The sequence below is a fragment of the Osmerus mordax genome, chromosome 12 (genome assembly GCF_038355195.1).
Source record: "Osmerus mordax isolate fOsmMor3 chromosome 12, fOsmMor3.pri, whole genome shotgun sequence".
Classification (NCBI taxonomy): domain Eukaryota; kingdom Metazoa; phylum Chordata; class Actinopteri; order Osmeriformes; family Osmeridae; genus Osmerus; species Osmerus mordax.
Genome location: NC_090061.1, coordinates 9,676,431 through 9,698,829, shown reverse-complemented (window position 1 = coordinate 9,698,829; position 22,399 = coordinate 9,676,431). Strand labels below are relative to the sequence as shown.

General features: G+C 45.4%; 1 protein-coding gene across 1 annotated transcript; it reads left to right on the top strand.

Annotated features, from left to right (window-relative positions):
• Positions 1-230: 230 nt before the first annotated feature.
• On the top strand, positions 231-9,148 carry cenpi (centromere protein I). Its single transcript, XM_067247946.1, has 20 exons — positions 231-399; positions 792-929; positions 1,075-1,193; positions 1,295-1,402; positions 1,569-1,617; positions 1,729-1,775; positions 2,156-2,245; positions 2,363-2,494; positions 2,607-2,753; positions 4,032-4,152; positions 4,536-4,627; positions 4,864-4,981; positions 5,237-5,301; positions 5,727-5,836; positions 6,400-6,535; positions 6,695-6,819; positions 7,409-7,457; positions 7,963-8,178; positions 8,612-8,653; positions 8,855-9,148. Exons 1-20 carry the CDS (start codon positions 231-233, stop codon positions 9,002-9,004), a joined length of 2,223 nt encoding a protein of 740 aa, XP_067104047.1. The 3' UTR covers positions 9,005-9,148.
• Positions 9,149-22,399: the final 13,251 nt, after the last annotated feature.

Here is a 22,399-nt window from a genome sequence, read left to right as displayed (position 1 = left end):
AGATGAACAGTGTGTGATTTTGTTTGTTATGGTTAACGTTAATAGACAACGAAGCGTAATAAGAACGGAATAGTTGTAGCCTTCCTAAATACTTCAGAACTACAATGACCACAGCGCCACGGAAGGAGTCCACTACGCTTGCGCAGAGCAAACGGTCGCGCGGAAGATTTGAGTTGTTTGAATGACTGCCTGGAAGGACGCCGAATGATTGTGTTTTTAGCTATGTAGCAATGGCCAAAGTATCTAGATCGAGTTCAACATTTAACTCGTCGACGTCGTCGGAAAGGGACTTGTCTGTTTCTGGTCGTAGTAATGGAAGTTTGAGAGTGGCAGAGAAAAAAAGAAGAAAGAACGAGGCGAAGGATCCATTTCTGCTTGCCCTGAAGTACTTTTCAGAGGGTAGGGCATGCTCGGTGAACAACATACAGTAGCTAGGCTAACTAGCAAGAAACAGAAACACTTCTTCCTAACGTTACATACATTCATCTTGGCTTCCTAGCTAGATAAGTTAAGGTCCACTACTGGTTTGTGTTTAGTTTGATTTGCTAGCATGCTTCTTTTATTCACTGCCAAGAGCATGATTGATGTCATGTTTAAACAATGTACTGGTACTAGTTAGCTATGTAGCGACTGAGACAGCTTTGTTGTTGTTGTTGTTGTTGTTGTTGGTAGATGAAGACTATTAAAGTTAACTTTGCCTGCATCGCATTTTTCTGTAGGCTAGATACTTTCCAACACCAACAAATGCATGGATGGAACGATTTAACTCGTGTACTGCTTGCGTCTGTTAGTTGAGGCAGGTACCCAAGTTAAAGGCAATGATATGCTGGAGGTGAACCTGGTGCATGTCGAGAGAGTTGGCCTCAGTCAAGGACTACCTCCAGAGGCCATTTCTGTCATGCTGGAGTTCGTCATGAGTCTTCGCATGGGTGAGTGTATCATCATCTTCAACTGATTTTCATTTGAGGACTCTGATATTGCTTAGAGCGCAGGTCAGCCCTGAACTAAGGCCATATTGTAGTCAGAACATTTCGTTACAGTGCTTATTTTCACTGCTTACTCTGCATTTTAAAGGGAGTGCTCCTTGTGCCCGGGTGCTGAAGTTCCTGATCCCTGCTACAGTGGTCCCGCAGGAGGCTGTTGTACGAGCGGTGGCATGGCTCTGCATCGGCAAGATACCAGTCAGCACACAGGTAGAAAGCACCTCTGTCTGGTGGAAGGGTTTGAGAAGCCTACGCACATTCATTTAACATTGTTTTATTTTTGGAAAGTAATCTTTGGATGCTTGCTCCAGGTTCTTTTCCTGAAGTGGGTCCTGACTGTCTTTGACATGATTGACTCCAAGGACCAACTGAGGGCCATCTATGGCTTCATCTTCAGCTTTGTGAAAGATGAAAATCTGGTGAGTGCAGTCTGCAGATGCCTGCTGGTGCTGTCTGTGATTATACTGACTAGTATATGCTTGATTCATTCTTGATTGAGGGCTTATCAACCACCTGGGCACTTATGCCATTCAAAACATTTCAAATGCACCCTCCAAAAGTGAATATATTTGACTTCCTCCCCAGTCTCCCTTTATCTGTCACCTGCTATTCCTTTTGACCAGGAGGGAAAGTGGTAAGTGATGTTAATTGTTCAACACATTTATCACATCATTGTGGTCTTTTCCCCCTTTTTCCTGCAGCTATGCATTAAGTAGATTTCTTGAACTGTTGATCTATGTTACAGTTTGCCAGTTCAGAGTGAGAAAGCTACTGGAGCTTCAGTCTAAGATGGTAAACTATTCTTTCATCAATCTTCAAATCAAGGCAGTACATATTGATCTATGGGAGTAAAATAAAACATTTAGTTTTCAAGGCCTAGCTGGATGTGGGCAATGTCAGTAAGTTTTCTTTTCTACAGTTTGTCAGTTTAACAAATATCTAGCAGATGCAGCTGTTTCTTCATTGTTCTGTAATAAACATTTGATGAATTGCATGAAGGGTAAAACCTGACGTATTGTTTATCAACCCAGTGCATAATTTCCATAAACACTTTATCCTCCATCGATGCCATTATCTGTAGATGTCATGAATGATAACTGACATCAATCAAAGGAACAGGCGTCCATGTTTCCTTGCCCTCCGCTCATTTTCTCCCATCTCTTCCCTTCCAGGGACGGCAGCCTTTCCTGTCACACCTGCTGTCACTCTACAAAGTGTTCTGCCCTGAGCTGGTGACGCTCTCCCTTCCATCGCGAATGAGGGTTAGTACCTAAATCACTCACCATCACGAGGGCCTGGCATTTTGTGGATTTAGCGCCGCACCATATCCACAAGCACATCCTGCTGGCATGTGACATTCATGCTCTTTAATCTTTCAGAGTGGGTTTAAAAACCACAACGCTCCTTGGAAGGCAGCGCTGAGTGTAGTTCAGAGGAGGGCCAACAGTCAGATCACCTCAGGTGTCGGCCTGACCCTCGGCGCGAAAGACAAGACCAACTCCAAGAAAAGGGTACCGCATGCAAATCCTCTCTTGTCAATGGCACTGTAGTGCACTTCCTCAATACTAATGACGGTGTAATGTGTTATCAAAATGATCAGGCTCACTTCCTCATCTATTATAGAAACTGCACCACCTGGAGCTGCCGTCCCCAAGCCCTGCAGTGCAGTGTCAGGCCAGCCCTCCCCCCTCCTTCTCCTGCAGGAAGGTTCTCCCCCTGGTGCAGCTCCACTCCTTCTCCCAGCTTCTGGACCACCTCCACCACATAGAGGTCAGCTTGCCTTCTCTTTCCTTTTCATCTGTCTGGTCCTCTCCTTCTGTACCCCACCTCCCCCCCTGTCTCTTTCTCCCACCTCGCTTTCTTTCCTCAGCCTGTTGGCCTTTATCTCTCTCGCTCTCTCTCACTCTCACTCACAGCTGCCTGGTTAGTCACCCACTGCTCATGCCTGGATGTATCTTAGATGAGCACTTAAGAAGGGTGGATGTGGTATTTTATCAAAGTTGTACTGCTCAAGAGAGTGCCTTGACATGTAATGTCATTGTACGGCCACTTGGGGGAAGTGTGTCACCATGTAGTGTACACGGCTCAACAGAACATAATAAAGGCCTCAGAAGTTCATTTGTGTATCGCTTTGATCCATCAGATTCATGAGCTTTTTTCTCTGTTGTTTGTGTACTAAATGTGTCATTGCTCAGTATACAGACTTCCTCACAGTTGTTTATCCCCGTGAGTCATTAGACTAATGAACAAATGAACAGGGACGTGTGTGAGCTGCATCGGAAAAGTTATAAAGTGTCAACAATTAAAGAACCGCGTCCTCTCAAACACTGTTTGCTTGCCAGAGCCGTTGACCTGACAAACTCTAATAAATCTCTTATAAAAGGCCTAAGGACATTGATGCTTCATGCTCCATCAACCCCCCCCCCCCCCCCACACACACACACACACACACAGTGTGTGGAGCCAACATGTGCAACAAGGCGTTGTGACTTGCTGGTTTTACAGCTGGCCCCCAGGCCCTAGCAAAGGCAAGACTGACATATGAGCTAGTCCAGTGTCTGACAGGAAGATGAGACATGAGTGAGGCTGGTGCTGATGAGCTCCCCAGCTTCAGATGAACAATGCCGTTTGCTCCTTAATTATGGGAAGACTCAGCCGTGTCCGTCGACAGTCTGTCTCTTCTGGATTTATATATTTATTATAAGCCAGTTACCATATTGCGAGGCAGCTGTTCATGCACAATAGACACAGAGAGATGTCTGACTGATGCAGAACACATTGCCACGCTGATCACTATGATTACTGGATGAGACAGAACTGTTTCAGAGGTTTATCGATTGCCCACTCAGTGAAAACGACGACATGCGCATGAGTGATCTTATAGTTCTGTGAAATCTTCTGATTTGAGGCGATTCAGAAGCTTTGTTGTTGGGCTGCCTCATCAGCGCGGGCACAGCTAACACACTGACCCCCCCCCCCCCCCCCCCCCCCCTCCAGTTTGTTCCTTATCCCCCTTCACTAACTGTTCATGTGTTTCTTCCCCTCCAGCTCCCGGCCCAGATGGGCTCTTTGTTGGGCTCCAGCCTGGCGCTCCACTACCTGGACTGTGTTCAGGACGACTCGGCCTTCCTCTGCCTCAACTACTGGCTGGGCCACGCCCTTCACGAGGGTGAGCGCATCAAACACCGCCGCTCGGTGACATCGCCCGTCACAGAAGCAGCCAGAAAAACACCTCAAAGCCAAAAGCAGGCGTGGGCATATCAAAGGATATCTTTGTTGGGAAGCGTTTAGGAAAGAATGAGAAGTTAGACGTGTCAAAATTGTACAAAACAATCTACTCACGCCCCCCTTTTCTTCTCTATTCCCCTGACCTTTTCGTCTTTCTTCTTCTCTTTTTTCCCCTCTCTCTCTCTCTCGCTCTCTCGCTCTCTCGCTCTCTCGCTCTCTCGCTCTCTCTCTCTCTCTCTCTCTCTCTCTCTCTCTCTCTCTCTCTCTCTCTCTCTCTCTCTCTCTCTCTCTCTCTCACACTCACTCTCTTTCTCCCTCCGGCAGAGTTTCTGTTCTGCAGTGACGGGGTCTCCCAGAGTTCGTCCGAGGTGCTGCAGTTCCTCCACATGTTGCTCTCCACCCAGAACTTCCTCCAGGTGACCACACTCACCCACCCCCCAACATCCTCCAGGCCCCCAACACCTGCCCACCCGTCCCTCCCTCCCTCCGTCCCACTGCCCACCCCACCATCCATGTTCTGTGTGAGCTGAATCTGTCACAGCATGTTAGCCTCAGCCCCCGCGCGCCCCTGCTCACAGCTCGTTAATAACTCATGCCACAGTCAAACGCTCATTTGAGATGCGTATGTTTCTGTCTGTCTCCTCCCACCCAGGAGGGCTTCACCAGCACAGAGGCCTTCCTCTACAAGTTCCTCAGCGTCTGGGACGGCTCGCTCCTCCGCCCCCAGATCCTGGGTCTGCTGAGTGACATCCCCGTGGTGCCCAGCGCTTGTACGTTCTCTCATCCTCTCTCTCTCCCATTCTCTCTTTCTCACGCTTATCTCTCTCTACCCCCCTCACATCCTCTATCCCCCCCTCTATCCTAATCAAACTTCTGAAATATAGCAGACGGGCAGGCAGACATGTGCCCGGTTGGCAGACTGCTGTACACTGGCTGCCATGTGTTGAGGATTGCATGGAGGATTGCGGAGTTGTTGTAGCTGGTGCTAATGTGGTTTGCGACCCCCCCCCTTCCCTCCCCTCCAGGTATCAACCAACTTCTGTTTGAGCCCCTCATGCAGCTGTTCTTCTCCTCTACTCTCTCCTTCAAGGTAGGCAGCACAGACAACCCCCCTCCACCCCACCTCCCTTTAGAAAAGTGAACACTATTTTTAAACATAATTCTACCACTTAAATCATCATTCAGCAATTTCTGTTACTTCTTTTAAAAGTATGTAATAAATTGTCAACCTCCTTTTACATGGTTAGATTAGATAGAACTTTATTCAGCCCCCGAAGGGAGATTCAGATATCACAGCAGTCCCAATAAAATGAACATCAAAGGATCAATATAAACATAATAATACTAGTATACACAGTAATGATAAAAGTGTTCCCAGTAAATTCACAGTATTGCCCACAACAGTATTTAAAACAGAGTATAGTGTATCTCCCAGTTGTTTCAGTCATCGTTCAGTGGTTGGAGTTTGTTCTGACTGCCCCCTGTAACACACCTGTCCCACGCCTCTCTCCACAGTGCAGTGTGCTAGACTGTTTGAACAGCATGTTGTTGAAGTGGCTTACATGGCACTCTGTCTATGCTCTGGAGGACGGCCTGGACATCAGCCTCAACAGCCACACCCCCATGTGAGACGCACACACACGCACGCACACACCACTCTGCACGCCTCTGTTTTAGTCCTTATCCTCTCCCTCCTTTGGCTTGTCTTCCTGTGCCTTCCATATGCCAATCCTCCCTTCCTTTATTAAGTTAATGGGGTGTCCAGTACGTTTTTATTCGCCTCACCATTTTAAACCTCATCCCCAGATTGCCTATTACCATCGAGAAACAATTTTCTGGGGTTTGTGTGGTAATCAATGGCTGTGTCGTGTGGTGGTCACACCCACACCCCTCTTAACCTCCCTCTATCCCCAGCCCGTCCTCTGGAACTCTGGGTAATGAACTGTAGTGCACCTCCGCTGATTTGGTTATTTCCTGTTTTATTGCATTAGTGAGGTGTGCTGCTGAAGGAGAAATTCTGAACCAAGGGCAAAGTTCTGTTCTTTCTGATTGTTCCAGTAGCCAGTCAGCCCTGGCATAACTGGAATTCAGTTTCTCCCTGTGAGGGCATTTGTTCTGCTGTTGGATAAGGGTTTAGTTTGTGTGTGTGTGTGGGTGACTAACTCCCCCCCTGCCCTGCTTCCTCCAGGAGCATGACCCTGTCAGGGTTCATGGACTCGGTCATGGAGCTGGTGTGCTTCGTGGGCAGGCTGGCCTCCGCAGGGCTGCAGCTGGAGGGCTGCCACTCCCTCCTCCTCAGCTACGTCCTGGACTTCTACCAGACGGTAACTAGCCTGGAGCCCAGGGATACTCTGCATTTAGCCTGGCAACAAGGCCCTAGAACATCATCCTCTTCAAATATAAAGAGAACGCTTTACTCTGGGCAGTTAGCTGAGGTTCTCTTATTTCCTGGTGTGCGTGTGCGTGCGCCCCTCCTCCTCCAGGTGTGTGACATGTTCCTGAAGTACAGTCTTCCCCTGGTGGTGCTGCCCCCCAGGGGAGTGTTCTACCCCGCCCTGCTGGCCACAGACCCCGTCAGCGTGGACCGCCTGGCCCACATCATGGTCAGGTGAGAGACCAGGCCGACTACACACGGATCCGCCCGTGTCATGCTACCTAACATGTCCCAACATGTCCTCTGCCACTCAAACCCATGTAACACCAAATGCATTGATGTATATTTGATGACAAAATAAGCTGAAAGAACTCCTTTTAACAGCAGGCTACCTCTGCTCTGTAAGAGGGCATTTCTGATTCTGTTTAATGAAGGTCCACAGCCTCTTTGAATGTTTTATCTGAATGCGAGCTACATGCTCCAACAGTGGGAGTCTACCCGTGGCTTTGTTTCCAGGTGTGTGACCTGTACATGTTGACCTACATGTCCCATTCTGAGATGGAACCGCTCAGCCTAGTGTAACATGCAGAAAAAATAAACTGACAAACCAAAACTAAAAAAAACCCTGCTTTTATTCTAAGAGGCTAAACATGTTCTCTGATACATATTTCAATACACGCAACAGCAGGGATTACTGATTCATTCCTGACAATGTACTATTCAGCCAGCTGTGGGGGCTATGGAAGGCTACATTTAGCCAAGCCAGGAATAAAAATTGTTTACTCAAGCATAACTTCAGCGAGGTCTGGTCTCCTGTCTTTAGGTACAAGAATAATCTGACCTCGGCCAAGAGTCAAGATCAGCAGATGAAGGTAATAAAAATGTGTCCATACAAATGTTTGTGGTATTTTACACATCTAAGAGTTGTATATACAAGCATGTCTAACAAGGCTGTTTTCATGGCCATTTTGTTTGCAGCCTTGTTTGAGATGAACAGAACTATTAGGCTAATGGAGAGTTGTTCAGCTGCTTGCTGAAACCAAATCCTGCCTTGAATAGATTTAGTTTGGCTGGTTCATTGTATTAAGCAAAATTTGCAAGTCACACTGCCATGCTTACCTCAAATGTCAGGCTGTTTTATCAAGAAAAATAGGTCTGGTCCTCAGAATGCTAATCGGTTAACATGCTCAAACATCCAAGTTAATGAACCTTATGTTTGAAGACAGTATCCAACCTTCAATCTACATTGGTCTTTCCATTCTCTTTTTCGTTTTCTTCTCTCTCCTCTCCCACCATCCTCTCTGTCTCCCTCCCTCTTTCCATCCTACTATCTCTGTTTATTCTCCCTCTATCTTGTCCCCTCCATTCCTCTTGCAGGCCTTCCATATCAGCAGACAAACATACAAGGACTTCAACACCTATCTGTTGGCCATGGTGGGCTCTCTGTGGAACTCGAAGACCTTCCTGCCTGGCACAGCTTTGGAGATGGCAGAGGAGGTGCTGGCACGCAGCAAAGTACCAGAGTACTGGAGGAGCTTCGACTTCATCCACCACCCAGCCTTCCTCAGCCTCGCCATCCACTTCCACCACCAGGTCTGTCTGGTGCCTCGCCCCTCACGGCGCTCACTCTCCTGAGGTTGTCGTCGCAGTTCAGCTGATAAGACGTTGTTTGATGGTCATGGTGGTTGTGTTTGGCGTAGCGTCTGTCGATGCAGACTGGGGGGGTTTGGTGGCGGCACAGAGGCACGAGGGGGCGGGGCCAGTTTGGTTAATAAACTTTGAGCCCAGACGAAGGAGTGACGAATGTGGTATTAATGTATCTTTCATAGAAGATCCATTAATACAGAATCTGATTTTATTATTCATGGGATCTGCATGAGACTTCAGTTTTCATTATGTTTAATAATACACGCACCTTTTCTAGTCCGACCGCAACACCCACCCTGCTCTATTCTTCTGAGATTTACTGGTGAGAGGAAGCCATGAATATTTATGTTCCTTCTCTGTCCCTCTCTCTCTTTATCAGTGCTGGCCAGAGAGGAGAGACATGGACCTCAATTCCATAAAGGTAACTATCGAGGTCTTATTAATTCATTTTTAAATAGACTCTACTGTAAATGCTCGGATATGCATTTTGAAGTGTGACATTGATGTTAGATGGACTTTATTTATTAATTTTTTACAAGAGATCCAGAACCATATGCTGGTCTTTGATGGCCAGTACAGTGTTTCATGTGTGTGTGTTTCATGTGTGCGTGTTTGGATGCAGAATGGGAAACATTGGGACTGGTACCTGGAGTTTCTCTTCAATCATGGTCTGGAGGGCCTCAGACAGTTTGTCCACAGTAACATCAACCGGCGCCCGGCAGGAGAAAGAAACCTGAGCCAGGGAGATAGCCAGCCCGCAAACGCCAGATAACAGGCCTAACCATTTGAGGAAAAACACAAGAACTTGGATCTTTTCTGTGTTGTAAAGCAGTGGTCCTCAGGGTCCATTGTCTTGTATGTTTTAGATGATTCCCTGCTCCAACACACCTGATTCTAATGAATGGGTTGTTATCAAGCTCAGCAGAAGCCTGATGACAACTATTCATTCAAATCAAGTGTGTTGAAGCAGGGAAACATCTAAAACATGCAGGACAGTGGGTCCTGAGGACCAGGGTTGAGGATCACTGTAAGGACATGTACATATTTTATAACCCTGCCTTGTATTATTTTTTAGTTTTTCAACTATTTTTATGTAAATAGAACTGCTTCATTCCTAATGTTTTTTTTTGTTTTTTTATTACAGTCGGCATGTCAATTTTGTTAACTGTGATTTCTGTTCTTGTATATGTAACTTTTGTTGTACTTCCTGTGATCTTTGCACATAAATAAGAATAAATATGCGCTTAGGATTTTTTTCAGCATCCTTTGTGTCTGTCTAAAGACAAAATATCGTCTGTCAGCTTCTTGCGCCGTTCCACAGTGAAAATATGTTGCCATCTGGGAATAAGCATTCTGTACTAATGAAATTGGGAGTTTTGTTTCTATAAAAAAAAACACATCAGTTGTTTGGGAATTCATTATAGGGGAAATGATCAGTATCTATTGCAGTCAGTGGCTCAACCATCTGGAAAACAACATTTTCCTGTAATTGAGGGATCCATCTGGATAGTTAATAGGCCCTTGGCTCCCCGTCTACCTTGGAACATGCTGGGCACAGCAGAATTCATTGCATGCCAGTAACATTCCATTTTCAATAGTGCTGTTTGTTTTTTCTTCCCCCTCTCTGAACATCACCATTATAGGGTACAGGGATGATAGCCATGCTTTTACAGTCAGTACAGCATGTTCAGACAATACTACCGTCAATTTAACTTATTATGTTTTCCTCGACTGGGGACATTTTGTGCAATGAGAGAGAACAGTAAGTTATACACACATCCCAATGTTCCCCTTGTGGTCGTAGTTATAATGCATCTTTAGCTGTAGTTTGGAGGCAATGGGAGATTGTTGCAATGGCCATTTACACCGTATTGGACATGGTACCTGTTATAAGTAGGCCTAATTTTGCTTAAGACTTGGACTTGTTCATCTTAGTTGACATTGCATTGAAACGATGTAATTTGTTTCTATTGAAAAAATATCAACAATGTGTCTATATAGAGTGCGACATGTAAGAATGTTTAAATATGTTGGAAACTGAATACTTGCAGAGAGCGCCACCTTATGCAGTTCTCTGATGTCAACGTCAATGAGAGCAAGACTCGTTACAGCGCTACTCCGACCTGAGTCCTGTTCTGCCGTTTGAAATGTTCTTAGTACCAGCCGCTCCTCTCTCTCTCTGCCCATCTTTCTTCCCTTCTAATCCAGCCGGTTGAACTAAGTCTTTTCCATGGCACAGTGAGGTTAGCTGCTACCTGAGCCAAATTTCTGTCTGAGAAGAAGAAGGTAAGATTGATTTAAATGTTAGTAATTACGTCTGTCATCTATCTAAACCACAAAACGAACTATTTTACGTTCAGATAGCAATGGAAAAGTGGGTTAAAGATAAGATTCGATATCTTGTGTCACTCAATCCCTTTGTTAATAATAATAATGCCTTATTCACGATGTTGCGCACTGTCCGGGTCAGTTATGCTGCCCGGCTTTACAAAGCAAATACTGTTGAGAATGAAAAGCTGCTAAATGTCTGAACTAATCTATCGTGATAACAATATTGGAATGCAGTAGCCCATACACCGTGTTAGTAGGATTGTCTATTTCCATCTATTGCAAAAGATCCTATGTGCGCAACTGAAGATTTTGGCAACCGGCACAGTAGTGGACCCCCGACTTCTTCAGACGGTAAAATGTGTGGTATTGGAACAGTGTAGGATACCCTGTTAAAACTGTTGCATACCAAGATAGATTTTTGTCCTGTTATTTCACTTGTACAATTATTTCAGTATTCAAGATGAAAACATTTGAAAACGTTTTGTAGCCTCCTGCTCGTAAAGATGCATCTGTACTGATAAGCCGACCGAAATGCCGTTGACAGAGTTTGTCCAAAGACAGCAGACTGGAAGATTGCAATAGGAAAACATGAGTTGACAGTTTGTTTATTTTTTCGAGAGAAGAAGAGAATCATTGTCTCCGTTAGTAAGGTTTTTACCACACTTTGACAGGATAAAAAAAGGAGCTTCAAGCTTCTTCAAAGCTGCATTGTGGAGCATTCTTTGATCTTCTATACCCTAACTGCAGTTGGTACTGTTGACAGTTCACTTCAGTCAGTGATGAACATCTAAAAGCTTGTGTGAGAGCTCCAAGCAGTGGTTTAGTGGGTGCCGAACATTGACAGAACCGTGTATGACATCTATCCTGCCTTTAAGGGACAGCATGATATGTTGTGTGAATGATTATGAGCCAAACACAACTTGTTTTCTGTATTTCCCTTCATCGTATCCTATTTTTTCAGATCTGGTGTTGCACCGATCTATGTAGTGGCTCCCTCTTCATGTGAAACATGTTTGAAGGATTAGGAGTATCTTTCTTTGTCACTGCCTCTCCGTTCCAACTGGCTCCTAGACCTGTCTCTTGCCTTCCTCCCTTCTCCCTCAGGCTGGGTATGGATTACCTAGTAAATATATCTCATAGCACCATGACTCATTCCTGTAATGGCTTCAGTATGCCCTTTAAGGACACAAACCTCCTACCTTATGGGATAATGGGCATGGTTTTGGGGCGGGTCGATTATTATATATTGTGACAGGTGTAAGAGTGTGTGAAATGTTAATCACAGATGCACTGTGTTGTGGAGGTATAGCTGTTTTCTCTCCTGGCTTGTTCTCCAGACCTGTGAGATAGATCCTAAACATGTATTTTTGGATTGCATTATTTATATTGGGGAGGATATTGTATGAGGCAGCTTCTCTCTTTTTTCCCTTTTTAATTCAGGAGAGTGATCTGAAAATGTCAATCCTCATTAAAGTCTCACTGTGGTCTTTAGAAACTCTAGCAGACCGTTAAGAATGAACAATTTACCAACTGTTTGCTTGGCATAATGTTCTCTTTTTCTGACGTCTTAGTCCTGCAGCGGTAAAACTACAGTGTTCACAGACTATTTAGTCATATACTGTAATTCAATGTTACTCTCAAAAGGCATACTATATTAATTAGGACTTCAATGTCATTGAATCACCAGGTCAAAGAGTCATTGTGATTTAATCACAGTTGACACCGGCTTTGACCTTTATTGATGTCACTTCTACTCCCCCATGTCAGAACGTGATTTTGATGACGCGTTTTCTCCGCCCCTTTTGGCACATCTCAGACACACATCTGTATCAGTAACCCCCCTAGAGCCTCAGGGATGACGGCCAAATCACGTCCTGTGTCATCACCATCACTCCAGCCAATAAAAGAGCCACCAGTCACACCAATAGCCCCCTGGCCCGGTTGAATGGAATTGTTCCTGCGTCTTGTCCAATGACTCTCCCCTCAGAAGCCCCGGACTGTAGCCTGATGCTGAGACCTGAAGCCTGCTCCCTCTGCTCTGGGGCCAGAAAACAGGTGTGTTCAGTCAAGCAGTAAGCAACAGGCCCATCACCCTCTGCCCCTCTCCATCATCCTCTCCCAGGTCACAGAAGACTCAAAGAGGGGGATAGAAAAGCAATTTGCTAACTCTATAAATCCAGGCACCTTGGGTAGCTAACCCTGGCCACACTGACTCGGGGCTATTATTTAGAATCTGGTAACCGATGCTCTCCTATTAACATTGAATGGCTTTGCGTCTGCCGGGTGTCTCTGGTGACACGTTTATGCAGGTGATTTACTGCCTGGCGCTGTTGTCCTGGCTCCCTTAGCCATGTCACTGGGGCTCTGTGGTCCAGACCGGGAAGGACAGGGGGAGTGCGGTGTCACTTTGGTATTCCATACTTACGGGAAATACCAAGAACCAGGCGAGTGTGTCTATGTGTCCGGGTTTGATATTTGTCCTTACATTGTGTGTATGTTTTTTCTATCGATGCATCATTCTCGGTATGGTGTTTACTGTTTGTGCATTGTGATTGTGGGGTGATGGTGGGGTGATTGTTGGTGTGTGTGTGATTTCTCTGTTTCCCAGTGAGCCGGTAACGGGACTGAAGGTGGGGGTGGAGGATGTGGGGGCTGCCTCAGACATTCTGAGGTACGCTCTAAAAGAGGTCATACATTCTGCCTTGGCTGACAGGCTTCTGTGCGCTGAGTGTCAGCCTATGAGGTGATGTTGTATTTCTTAATCCTGTCATCCTGACGACTATTGATGCTTGTGCCTTTGGTTGCCTCCTTTTGTCAGCCTTGTAAACAAACAGAGGGGGTGAATCATGCCTTTACCCCATGGATAAATATTTCTCTTTCATTGTGCTTCCAAAAAATAATCCAAGCCAAATCCCAATTACTGCACATCCATGAAGTTAATGCAAAATAAAACAAAATGGGGCTTTTATCAGCAAGTTCTGGTTCGTCAAAATCCAACGACTTTTGCTTCTGTTACAAGGGTTAGATGTTAGAATTAGCTGTAAATCAGCAAAGACTGAAATGCAAACTCATTTAGCAGGCCAAACAGGAAGTGCACCAAATCAAGATCTATGACTAATGCAGGCAGTACAAATGGACTCTCTTTCTGTGTGTGCTTCTATTCAGGGTGCAGCCTCAGACTACATCAGGACCTGTGGTCAGCTAATTGGACTTAATGGTTTCAGCAGCAGACCTCTTCTATATCCTACCGTAATCACCTCTGGGCCATTGTTCCCCTGATTCTAGTAGGGATTAGACAAAAAAGATTTGGACATCATAGCTGACTGCCATATGAGTGCTGTCTTGCCTGCACCAGTCCTCCTCCTGGTGTCAGATTAGACGTGGCTGTCACTGTTGTCATGTGTTGTTGGTCACTTTTAATCTTGTGCTCATGTGCTAATTTGTGCTAATTGGAGTCACACATTGTGATTTGCTTCACAGAAAGGCTTGTGTAAGGGCTGGAGGGATGGAGGGCTGGAGGGATGGAGGGCTGGAAGTCTGGAGGGATGGAGGGCTGGAGGGATGGAGGGATGGAGGGATGGAGGGCTGGAGTGATGGAGGTCTGGAGGGATGGAGGGCTGGAGGGATGGAGGGATGGAGGGATGGAGCGTGGCTGGTCCTCTTATTCCACTGCTAGGCTCCCGACTGCATTACAGTATGGAGGCGAGCGTTCAGTACTCATGGAGCTTTACTGGGGTAATGTGCTGAGTGTGTGCACCGACTGGAAAAGCTGTCTGTGAACAACTGACTATGCATTGTCTCCAAATGTGGGGGCAATTTTGTTGCATGATGTATAATTTATCTTTATGGGGGGGACTGAGGTGTAGGACTGCATCTAGTGTTTACGCTTGTTTTGGAGCAGGAATTGTAAAATACTGATTTGGATAATTGCCTTGAGTCCTTGGCTTTCATTTCAGTTTAGATACATGATAGACTGTTTATGGCAATTTGAATTCCATTATTTTTTCATAAACCAGGTGACGAACTCATCAACATTTTGAAATCACTCTTTGCAGGTAAAACGTGCGTGCTCGCATTTGTTTGTGTGTCTGTGTGTGTTGAGGGAGAGCAAGAGCTGTGAGAGACTATCTCCATCTTGCCTTCAAAGGAACAACTTTGTCAGAATTTGAAAGCAGATTTATCTTCCTTTCTCCAGCAAAATGATATGTAATGCTCTCTCAATCTGCATGGTTGAAGATGCCTCAAAATGTGTTCATGTGATAACGATCTTCAAGATTTCAAAAGGAACATATCAATTTCACAGACATTGTCCAAGTCTTTTTGTATAGGCCAGGATTTGGAAGGAATAGTGAGTTCAGTGAGAAGTGAAGTTGTATTGTCGGAACATTGGTTATTCAGGGGATAAATGTGCCAGATTCCCGTGATATTTAAGCCTTTCATTTGCTCAGTGAAATTGGTTTCCAATTGATCCTCACCATGCAAAGGATGGTGATGATGAAGAATGAATGAAAGTCTTGAAGATGTGGAAGTTGAAATGCTCCCGCTCTGACGCCGTCCTGGTGAGCTCATAAAAAGTACTCATCCGACCCCAAACATGGGCCACAACGGAGACAAGCTTCTCCACTGAGTAAGAGGGAGCCACTGCCTAATTGAGTATCGAGGGATTGCTCCTTCTTTGCTGAATGATACATTTGACTTCCCCAAAGAGAGGATCGTGTCGACGTCCAACTGTGAGTGGGGATAAGAGTTTTCAAACGGAATTCTGTTTGCTGTATTTTAGGTGTGTGTTCGTGTGTTTTTCCTGTACGTGTGTTTGTTGCTCGTTCGATACAGATCCTCGGAAGAGATCGTTTGTCAAAGACAGCATTCCACATGCACGGGCCTCACGGCGGTCTCCGCGGCTTTATGATTTATCAAACAGAAAAGGTCACTCCGGCGGGCTGTAATTATTTCTGTCTGCTTTTATTTGGTGCTGCATGGGAGCGCTTGCTCTACTAGTGGCATATGTCGTTACGCGGTTTGTCTGGGGGAAGGAAGATGGCATTCATTTAAATCATGAAGCCCTATTATCAGTGAGGGACGTAGCTAGTCTCACAGGAAGAAAAGACACTTGTGTGTTTGTGTGTGTCTATGTGGGTGTGTGTGTTTAGGCTCAGCTATGCTCCGCGTTGCCCTTGTTAGGAGTTCTTGTACAGGACTTGTTGAGCCCTCTTACCACTGCACACAAGGGAAGAAACTAATTGCTATTACATGTAAGTTCAGTTTGAGGTAGCTTGTCATGTTAAAGTAAGCCTTTATTTTCTGTGAGAATTCATTCATTTAGAACCCAATTATTGTAGCTATGAGCCTAACAAAGTTGCATAGCTTTCTGTGATATAGCTTACTGTAAAATCAGATAATCTACATGCAAAGATCTTCCTCGTTCATCCTTTTACAAGGGGTTGTTTTTTTTTTAGACCAGATCGAGACCATTTGATAATGTAAGTCTTGGCACAGAGGCAAAACCGAATATATTTTATTTAATCTAATTACTGAAAAATTGTAGTGGCCTACCTGTAGTGATGAAGTTTAAAAGAGCGTGCATAATGCACATTCTGAACACAAGCTGGCCTGTTGTATTTTATGCATTGTGTAGTTTTGTATTCTAAAGTTGCTGTTTATGTCTGCCTCACCAAGCCATCTAACTTGCTCCTAATCAATCTAGTGGAAGTGCTAGATATCGTTCCTATGGAAACTGTTAACAGAGAGTTCATACTTGGCCTATCCAAGCACCAGCGAGATGTTCTAAGATGTGTAACATTCTGTCCTGGCAGATTGTATTGTTGTTGGAAAGTCCTTGGTTTACTAGCAGGGCAGTAGGTCTCTGACCTTCACTGTGCTTCTGCCAGCTGCTTTAGTTTGGGCCTCCATGTGAAGCCTGGAAGCTGTGTGTGTGCTGTGCCAGATCCTCATGATTCAGATGGCAGATTATTGCACTGGCTTGACCTTTCCCATCCACCCAATCACTTTGACCTTTAAGTGTCATCAAGCTAACGCTAGGTCTTGGGCTTTCCAACAAAATCATCTTTTGGTAACCCCGTAGTGAATCTTTTTTTATCTGTCGTAACTTTCACGCACTTAAACCCCCCTCCCCTCCATTCCTCTTCAAACTCGAGGGGTCATTTGGAACAATGTGCCTAGTTCTGTGAGGTTCCTTGCCTTGGCTTCTCTGCAGCCTCAGTGCTAGCAGGGAGCCATGTACTGCATGTGAGGAAATGCTAATCGTGCCTGGTCTTTATTTTTAGAGCGCATCTCCTCCGAGTACACCGTCTCAATGAGGAGGCAGTGAGTCATGTTAAAACCAATGAATATGAACTTAACAGAAGCCCACAGTGCTACAACAGACTACTCACATCCTTGCGAAACCTTAGGTTAGTATAGGTTATCTGGTTAGTATAGTTTAATATGTGTATTACAGGTTTAGTATACCGTATTGTATATAATTTTGTATATTAGGAGGTGTATTATATTATATTTTAGCTTATCGTAGGTGTAACCTATGTTCTGAGTACTCATGTACTGTCATGTTATGCCAGGTTGCTTTGTGTTGTCTTGTTCAAAAAATTTCAGTGCCCAGTCTGACCCTGTGTTGTTCTGTGCATCAGAAAATAAAAGACTTGAATTTGAACTAAAGGGCCTTTTTCCCCTACTAGTTTTGCATCCTGTCATAGACTAAGCATGTCAATTAATATGTTTTGTGGCAACTAACATGTCATCTTGTACAATGTAATTTTGAAAATGCTTTGGAAATTTTTGTTTTGTCGTTACAGACCTTATTGTTATTCAAACTGTCACCAACTAAACATTGGTACCAACCAGAATGTGTAACAAGCACTGAGGTGAATATGTAAACATTTGCTTGAGGAGTTAAACCTTTACGTGCGCAGGCCTAACTCAAAAGACAGGCCTTCAATCAAATGGACATGCTTAATTTACCAATTTGGTTTTGTTTCTGCTTACTGTATTTAATGAAGGAATTACAAGCAGGTGTGGGATAATGCTAAATGAGTGCTTATCTGTGTGGGTATATCCTCATCAACTACAGTGGATTTTCCCCCCCGGCAACACAATCTGTTGTGTTTTTACATTGACTTGCACAGACAGACATCAACATGAAACGCCTTCTTTAACCTGTCAGGGGCTGGGAATGCATTGAAAGTCACTTTGTCTTCGTGGATAAATAAAGATAGATAAAGCAGACGCTCTTATCCAGAGCAACTTACAGTAAGTACAGGGACATTCCCCCGAGGCAAGTAGGGTGAAGTGCCTTGCCCAAGGACACAACGTCAGTTGGCATGACCGGGAATCGAACTGTCAACCTTCGGATTACTAGCCCGATTCCCTCACCGCTCAGCCACCTGACCCCCGCACAAACTATGCCTCATTAAAACCTTGGAGGTGATCTTTGTTGAAAGATTCATCTGTGATCTCCTATGGAGAGAGCAAGGTCTTTGAAGACCTCAAACTGAGAGGTTCTCAGATCTCAGCCTTTATGCAAATAACACCACCTAACAATAGGATTCTGGCGTTCTATTGGTTTAACCTTGTCGCTCAATACCACAAGGCTGTGGGAGAGAGGGATTGAGAGAGGAGGAAGAGGAAGAGAGAGATGCACGAAGAGAAAGAAAGCAGTTCCGTGTTTTTCTGAACACCAGCCTTCCTTTTTTTACTCTTTCCTCCACATCATAATCACTTCTTAGATGTAACCTTAATATCAAACCTATCTTTAGATTTTCTGATGGGCAGCGTTTACTCCTAGTTTCAAGGCTTTTATCATGAACATGACAATTTGGCAAGTCTTATTTCACACTGGGACTAACGTGGTCCTCATAAGACAATCGAAGAAGGGAGCTGTGTGTGTGCTCTTAACTGGCTTTTTACTAGTGTGCCTGTGTGTCGTTGTTGCGTGTGTTTAGATTATAGCAGTGGGTATGTGTGTGTGTGTTTGCATGAAGCTCATTCTAGCATGATAAGAGAGCTTATCTGCAACATGGCAGACCCTGAGGCAGTCCAGGTAGAGATGGAGACCTGGGTGCTGGGGGGTCGGAGGGCTGGGGGTGCCGGGGGGGTTGGGAGTGCTGCAGGGGTAGGGGCGGCTGGAGAGCCTGGAGGGGCTGCTGGCGCAAGGCACGAGAGGTGAGAGGACACTGAGATCTGGAGCGGAGCAGGGGTGCTGAAAACGAGTTGCAGTGATATGGACTGACTGCTGATAGAGCTGGAGTCATTCTCTCCCCTCTCTCTCTCTCTCTCTTTCTCTCTCTCTCTCTTTCTCTCTTTCTCTCTTTCTCTCTTTCTCTCTTTCTCTCTTTCTCTCTCTCACTCTCGCTCTCTCGCTTTTTCTCTATATCTCTTTCTCCATTTCGCTCTCTCTCCCTATACCTGTCTCTCTGTCTCTCTACTTATCTCTCTATATACCTCCTTATGAGATGTAGATCCTTCAGTCAAGCATCCTCATCTAGGATTCACATCACTGCGGAGCTCATCCAGTCAGAGGTCGCCAGTCAATCCTACCTAGAGCCTAGATACTTCACTCCCACTCATTGCCTTTCCTGTGGGGGGAGTTCAGTGAGTCCTGATTTCCAACCTGTCTGTCTATCCATCTGTCCTATGGGGATGTTGTTTGCCATGGTGCCTCACTTTGACACCGGGCTGGGCCAAAGGCAATACCTGAGGTGAGGTGCACAGTTTTATCACAGTCAACAGCCTTTAAATAACCGATCCCCTGCTGTTTAGAAATACACAGAAAGATGAGCTGTAGCCTTGGAAACGTGTTCATCACTCTTATCTAACATATTTAGTTTGCATGTTGCACTTCTCAAATTGGTTAAATCTTCATCTTATTTATTTATGTATTTAATGATATACTTAAATGGACAGGGTGCTGGGTGATGTTGATGGTGGGTGGTGGGAGTGAGGTTAGCGTGCCTCTACAGGGTGTGAGGGGAGTTCAAGAGAGGAGTATGTGTGCCCTTATCAAAACCTCCAGTATGAGAGAGGTGGAGATGAGATGGTGCTCCTCCTCCTCCCCGCCCTCCTCCTCCTCCTCCCCCACCTCCTCCTCCTGCACCTCCTCTTCCTCCCCAACCTCCTCCTCCTGCACCTCCTCTTCCTCCCCCACCTCCTCCTCCTGCACCTCCTCTTCCTCCCCCACCTCCTCCTCTTGCATTTCCTCTTCCTCCCCCACCCCCTCCTCCTCCCCCACCTCCTCCTCCTGCATCTCCTCTTCCTCCCCCACGTCCTCCTCCACCTCCTCCTCCACCTCATCCTCCACCTCCTCCTCCACCTCCTCCTCTACCTCCTCCTCTCCCACCTCCTCCTCTACCTCCTCCTCTCCCACCTCCTCTTCTTCCTCCTCCCCCTTCTGCTGGCCTGTGACTAAGGAGCCTCAGGCCTAACTGACTAATTAAACCTGACATCACACCATAACCTGCTCTGCTGGACATTTCCTTAAACACACACACATTCACATTTGTATATTTACACTCACAAACATTCTTTATTGTGTATAGTAGTTCTACACACACACAAAATCACCTCTTTCTGTGCTTGCTCATCGACTCATTCACCTGAGAGTGCCTTGGTGTGTAAATGTAACCTAGCTTGCAGTGTGACCACCAGCCTCTGACTCGCCTCTGACACTTCTTGAACAGCATCAGGAAATATTCCATCCAGAGGACAATGAGAGAATTAAGTGCAGTTTCCTATGAACTGACTGTTAATGGAGAGTCGAACGGTAATGAACGGTATGAACTGTCAAGGCCTCTGCGTGCGTGGCGCTGGGACTGCCGTGTTCGCCTTCAGTCAGAAACACTGTAGGAGAGTCGTTTTGTAGACGATCACAGTGTGGATTCGCAAATGGCATGATATGGAAGGCGCCCCTCTGATGACAACACATTGAGCGTGTGTGGGATGAAAGAGAGAGCGTGTGAGCTGTTCAGACACAGCCCACCGGCAGAGAGCTCTCTGCTGGCCTTGCTGTGCAGCCTGTTTAGAAGTTAATTGTTACGCAGGGGGAGGGCAAGGTATGGATGAAGAAGGAGAGAGTGCACTTTTGGGTAAGAAGACCTCCTGAAGGTAAAGATAGGAGCTCTTGGCCTCTAGTAAGCGGACCAACATGGTGAGGATAGAATGTAAATTTTATGCACTGTTTTGACTGGATAACAGCATTAAGGTAGGAGTAAGTCCACCACAGGTTCAGCCTGAGTCAAGACTTGCACACAGGAACTCGTGCACACATACAGAAGCACAAACGTACACACACGTTCAGACTAAGCAACTTCCACAAATAACTTGTCTCGTAGCTGTTGAAACGGAAACAGTTCCACACTTCCTGTTGTGCCCTTCATAAAACACACAGATAATAAAGTTTCCACACAAACTTGAAGAGTGTATCAACCTATAACCTATATGTGGGAAAGCTAGCTCTCCACACAGAGATGCTCATTATCCCCACCGTGGCTAACAGCTTTACTAATATGCCTTTTTATTAGATTGCTATTCTGAGACCATTAAATTCTTTGTTGTTTTCTTTAATGGTATTTTTCTATTCATCAATTAAGCCTACTGCATGAAAGAGGCTTGTCATTTTTCCAGACCTCTCACTTTAGACCGAATGCACATTTACTAATCAGAGATCAACCAGACGATTCTACTCTGCAGCTGGGTTATAAACATTTGACTTCCTGGCTTTTAACTCATGAGCAAATACGACTCTGTAAACACTGGTGTCTGGGGATAATGGTGATGTTTTTATGGTGGTAGTGGATTTTTATTTTAATAGCGCCATGCTGTGAATTTTGATGGAGCGTTGCTTTTGGAGATCGTGCTCAGACTACAGTGTACTCTCACCACTCAGAGCTCCAGAGTTATGTTTCACAATATCCAGAATCATGCAGGTTTAATAATGCAAAACCACATGTAGCTAATGTCTGACCTTGGCAAGGTAGACTGCTACTGTTACTGATTTGAATGTATATCTTGGCCAGACGCTTCCTTTCTAAATGATCCATGTACACAGGATGTAAGTCTGTTCAAATGTTTATGTTTACTTAGTATTCGGTCATTGTTGACATGTGTAGGGGTTTGCAGATGGGTGGTGGAACAGGGGCGGGGCTGGGGGCGGAGCAGTAGGAGGTGCCAGGGTCTCCTAATGGTTTAGTCATTTTACTAGACTCAAGGTAATTGGCTTGTGTAAATAGGCAGGATGCACTCCATACATCCTGCAGGAAAGGAGGCTTAATGACTGTGACAGGGGCCATCAGATTTGTATTGATTTCCTGTGGCAGGTCAGGCCCCGCCTAGAGGAGGGAGAGGAGAGGGAAGAGGAAAGATGCCATGTGTTGAGGAGCAGCCGCTGTAGGAAGGGACAGGGGTGCCCGATTTACAGTGGAACTGGAGAGGAAGGAAGAGAGAGTGAGAAAGAGAGGCGGAAAAAAGAGATGGAGAGAAAGAGAGAAGCACATAGGTGAGAGAGTGAAAGAAGACAGAGATAGTTCAATTAAAACATGGAAAGGAGAAAGAATGATTCAGAAGTGGGTAGGGTAAGAATGTGAGAGAGATAGCTCGAAAGAGGGAGACGTTAATCGGAAAAACGGAGGCGAGGAAATACGTAGAAAGGTGTGCGGAACAATTACAGAGAGAGAAGAGAAAAGGCGTAGACTTCCTCTCGACGCTAGCGCTTGGTGCTAGAGTGTTTGTGCACGTGTGTATCAATAAGCGATCGAGGGGGTGTGAATGCAAACACTGAGAATGATAGAGACAGATAGCGAGAAAAGTTTAAGGTTGTGTGTTCATGCAA

Bases quoted from the DNA above. Each gene is read 5' to 3' on its own strand.
- cenpi (XM_067247946.1), top strand. From the start codon at position 231: ATGGCCAAAGTATCTAGATCGAGTTCAACATTTAACTCGTCGACGTCG. The intron at 1,194-1,294 runs GTAGAAAGCACC...TGCTTGCTCCAG, and splicing joins AGATACCAGTCAGCACACAG to GTTCTTTTCCTGAAGTGGGT. The intron at 1,403-1,568 runs GTGAGTGCAGTC...CTTCCTCCCCAG, and splicing joins TTGTGAAAGATGAAAATCTG to TCTCCCTTTATCTGTCACCT.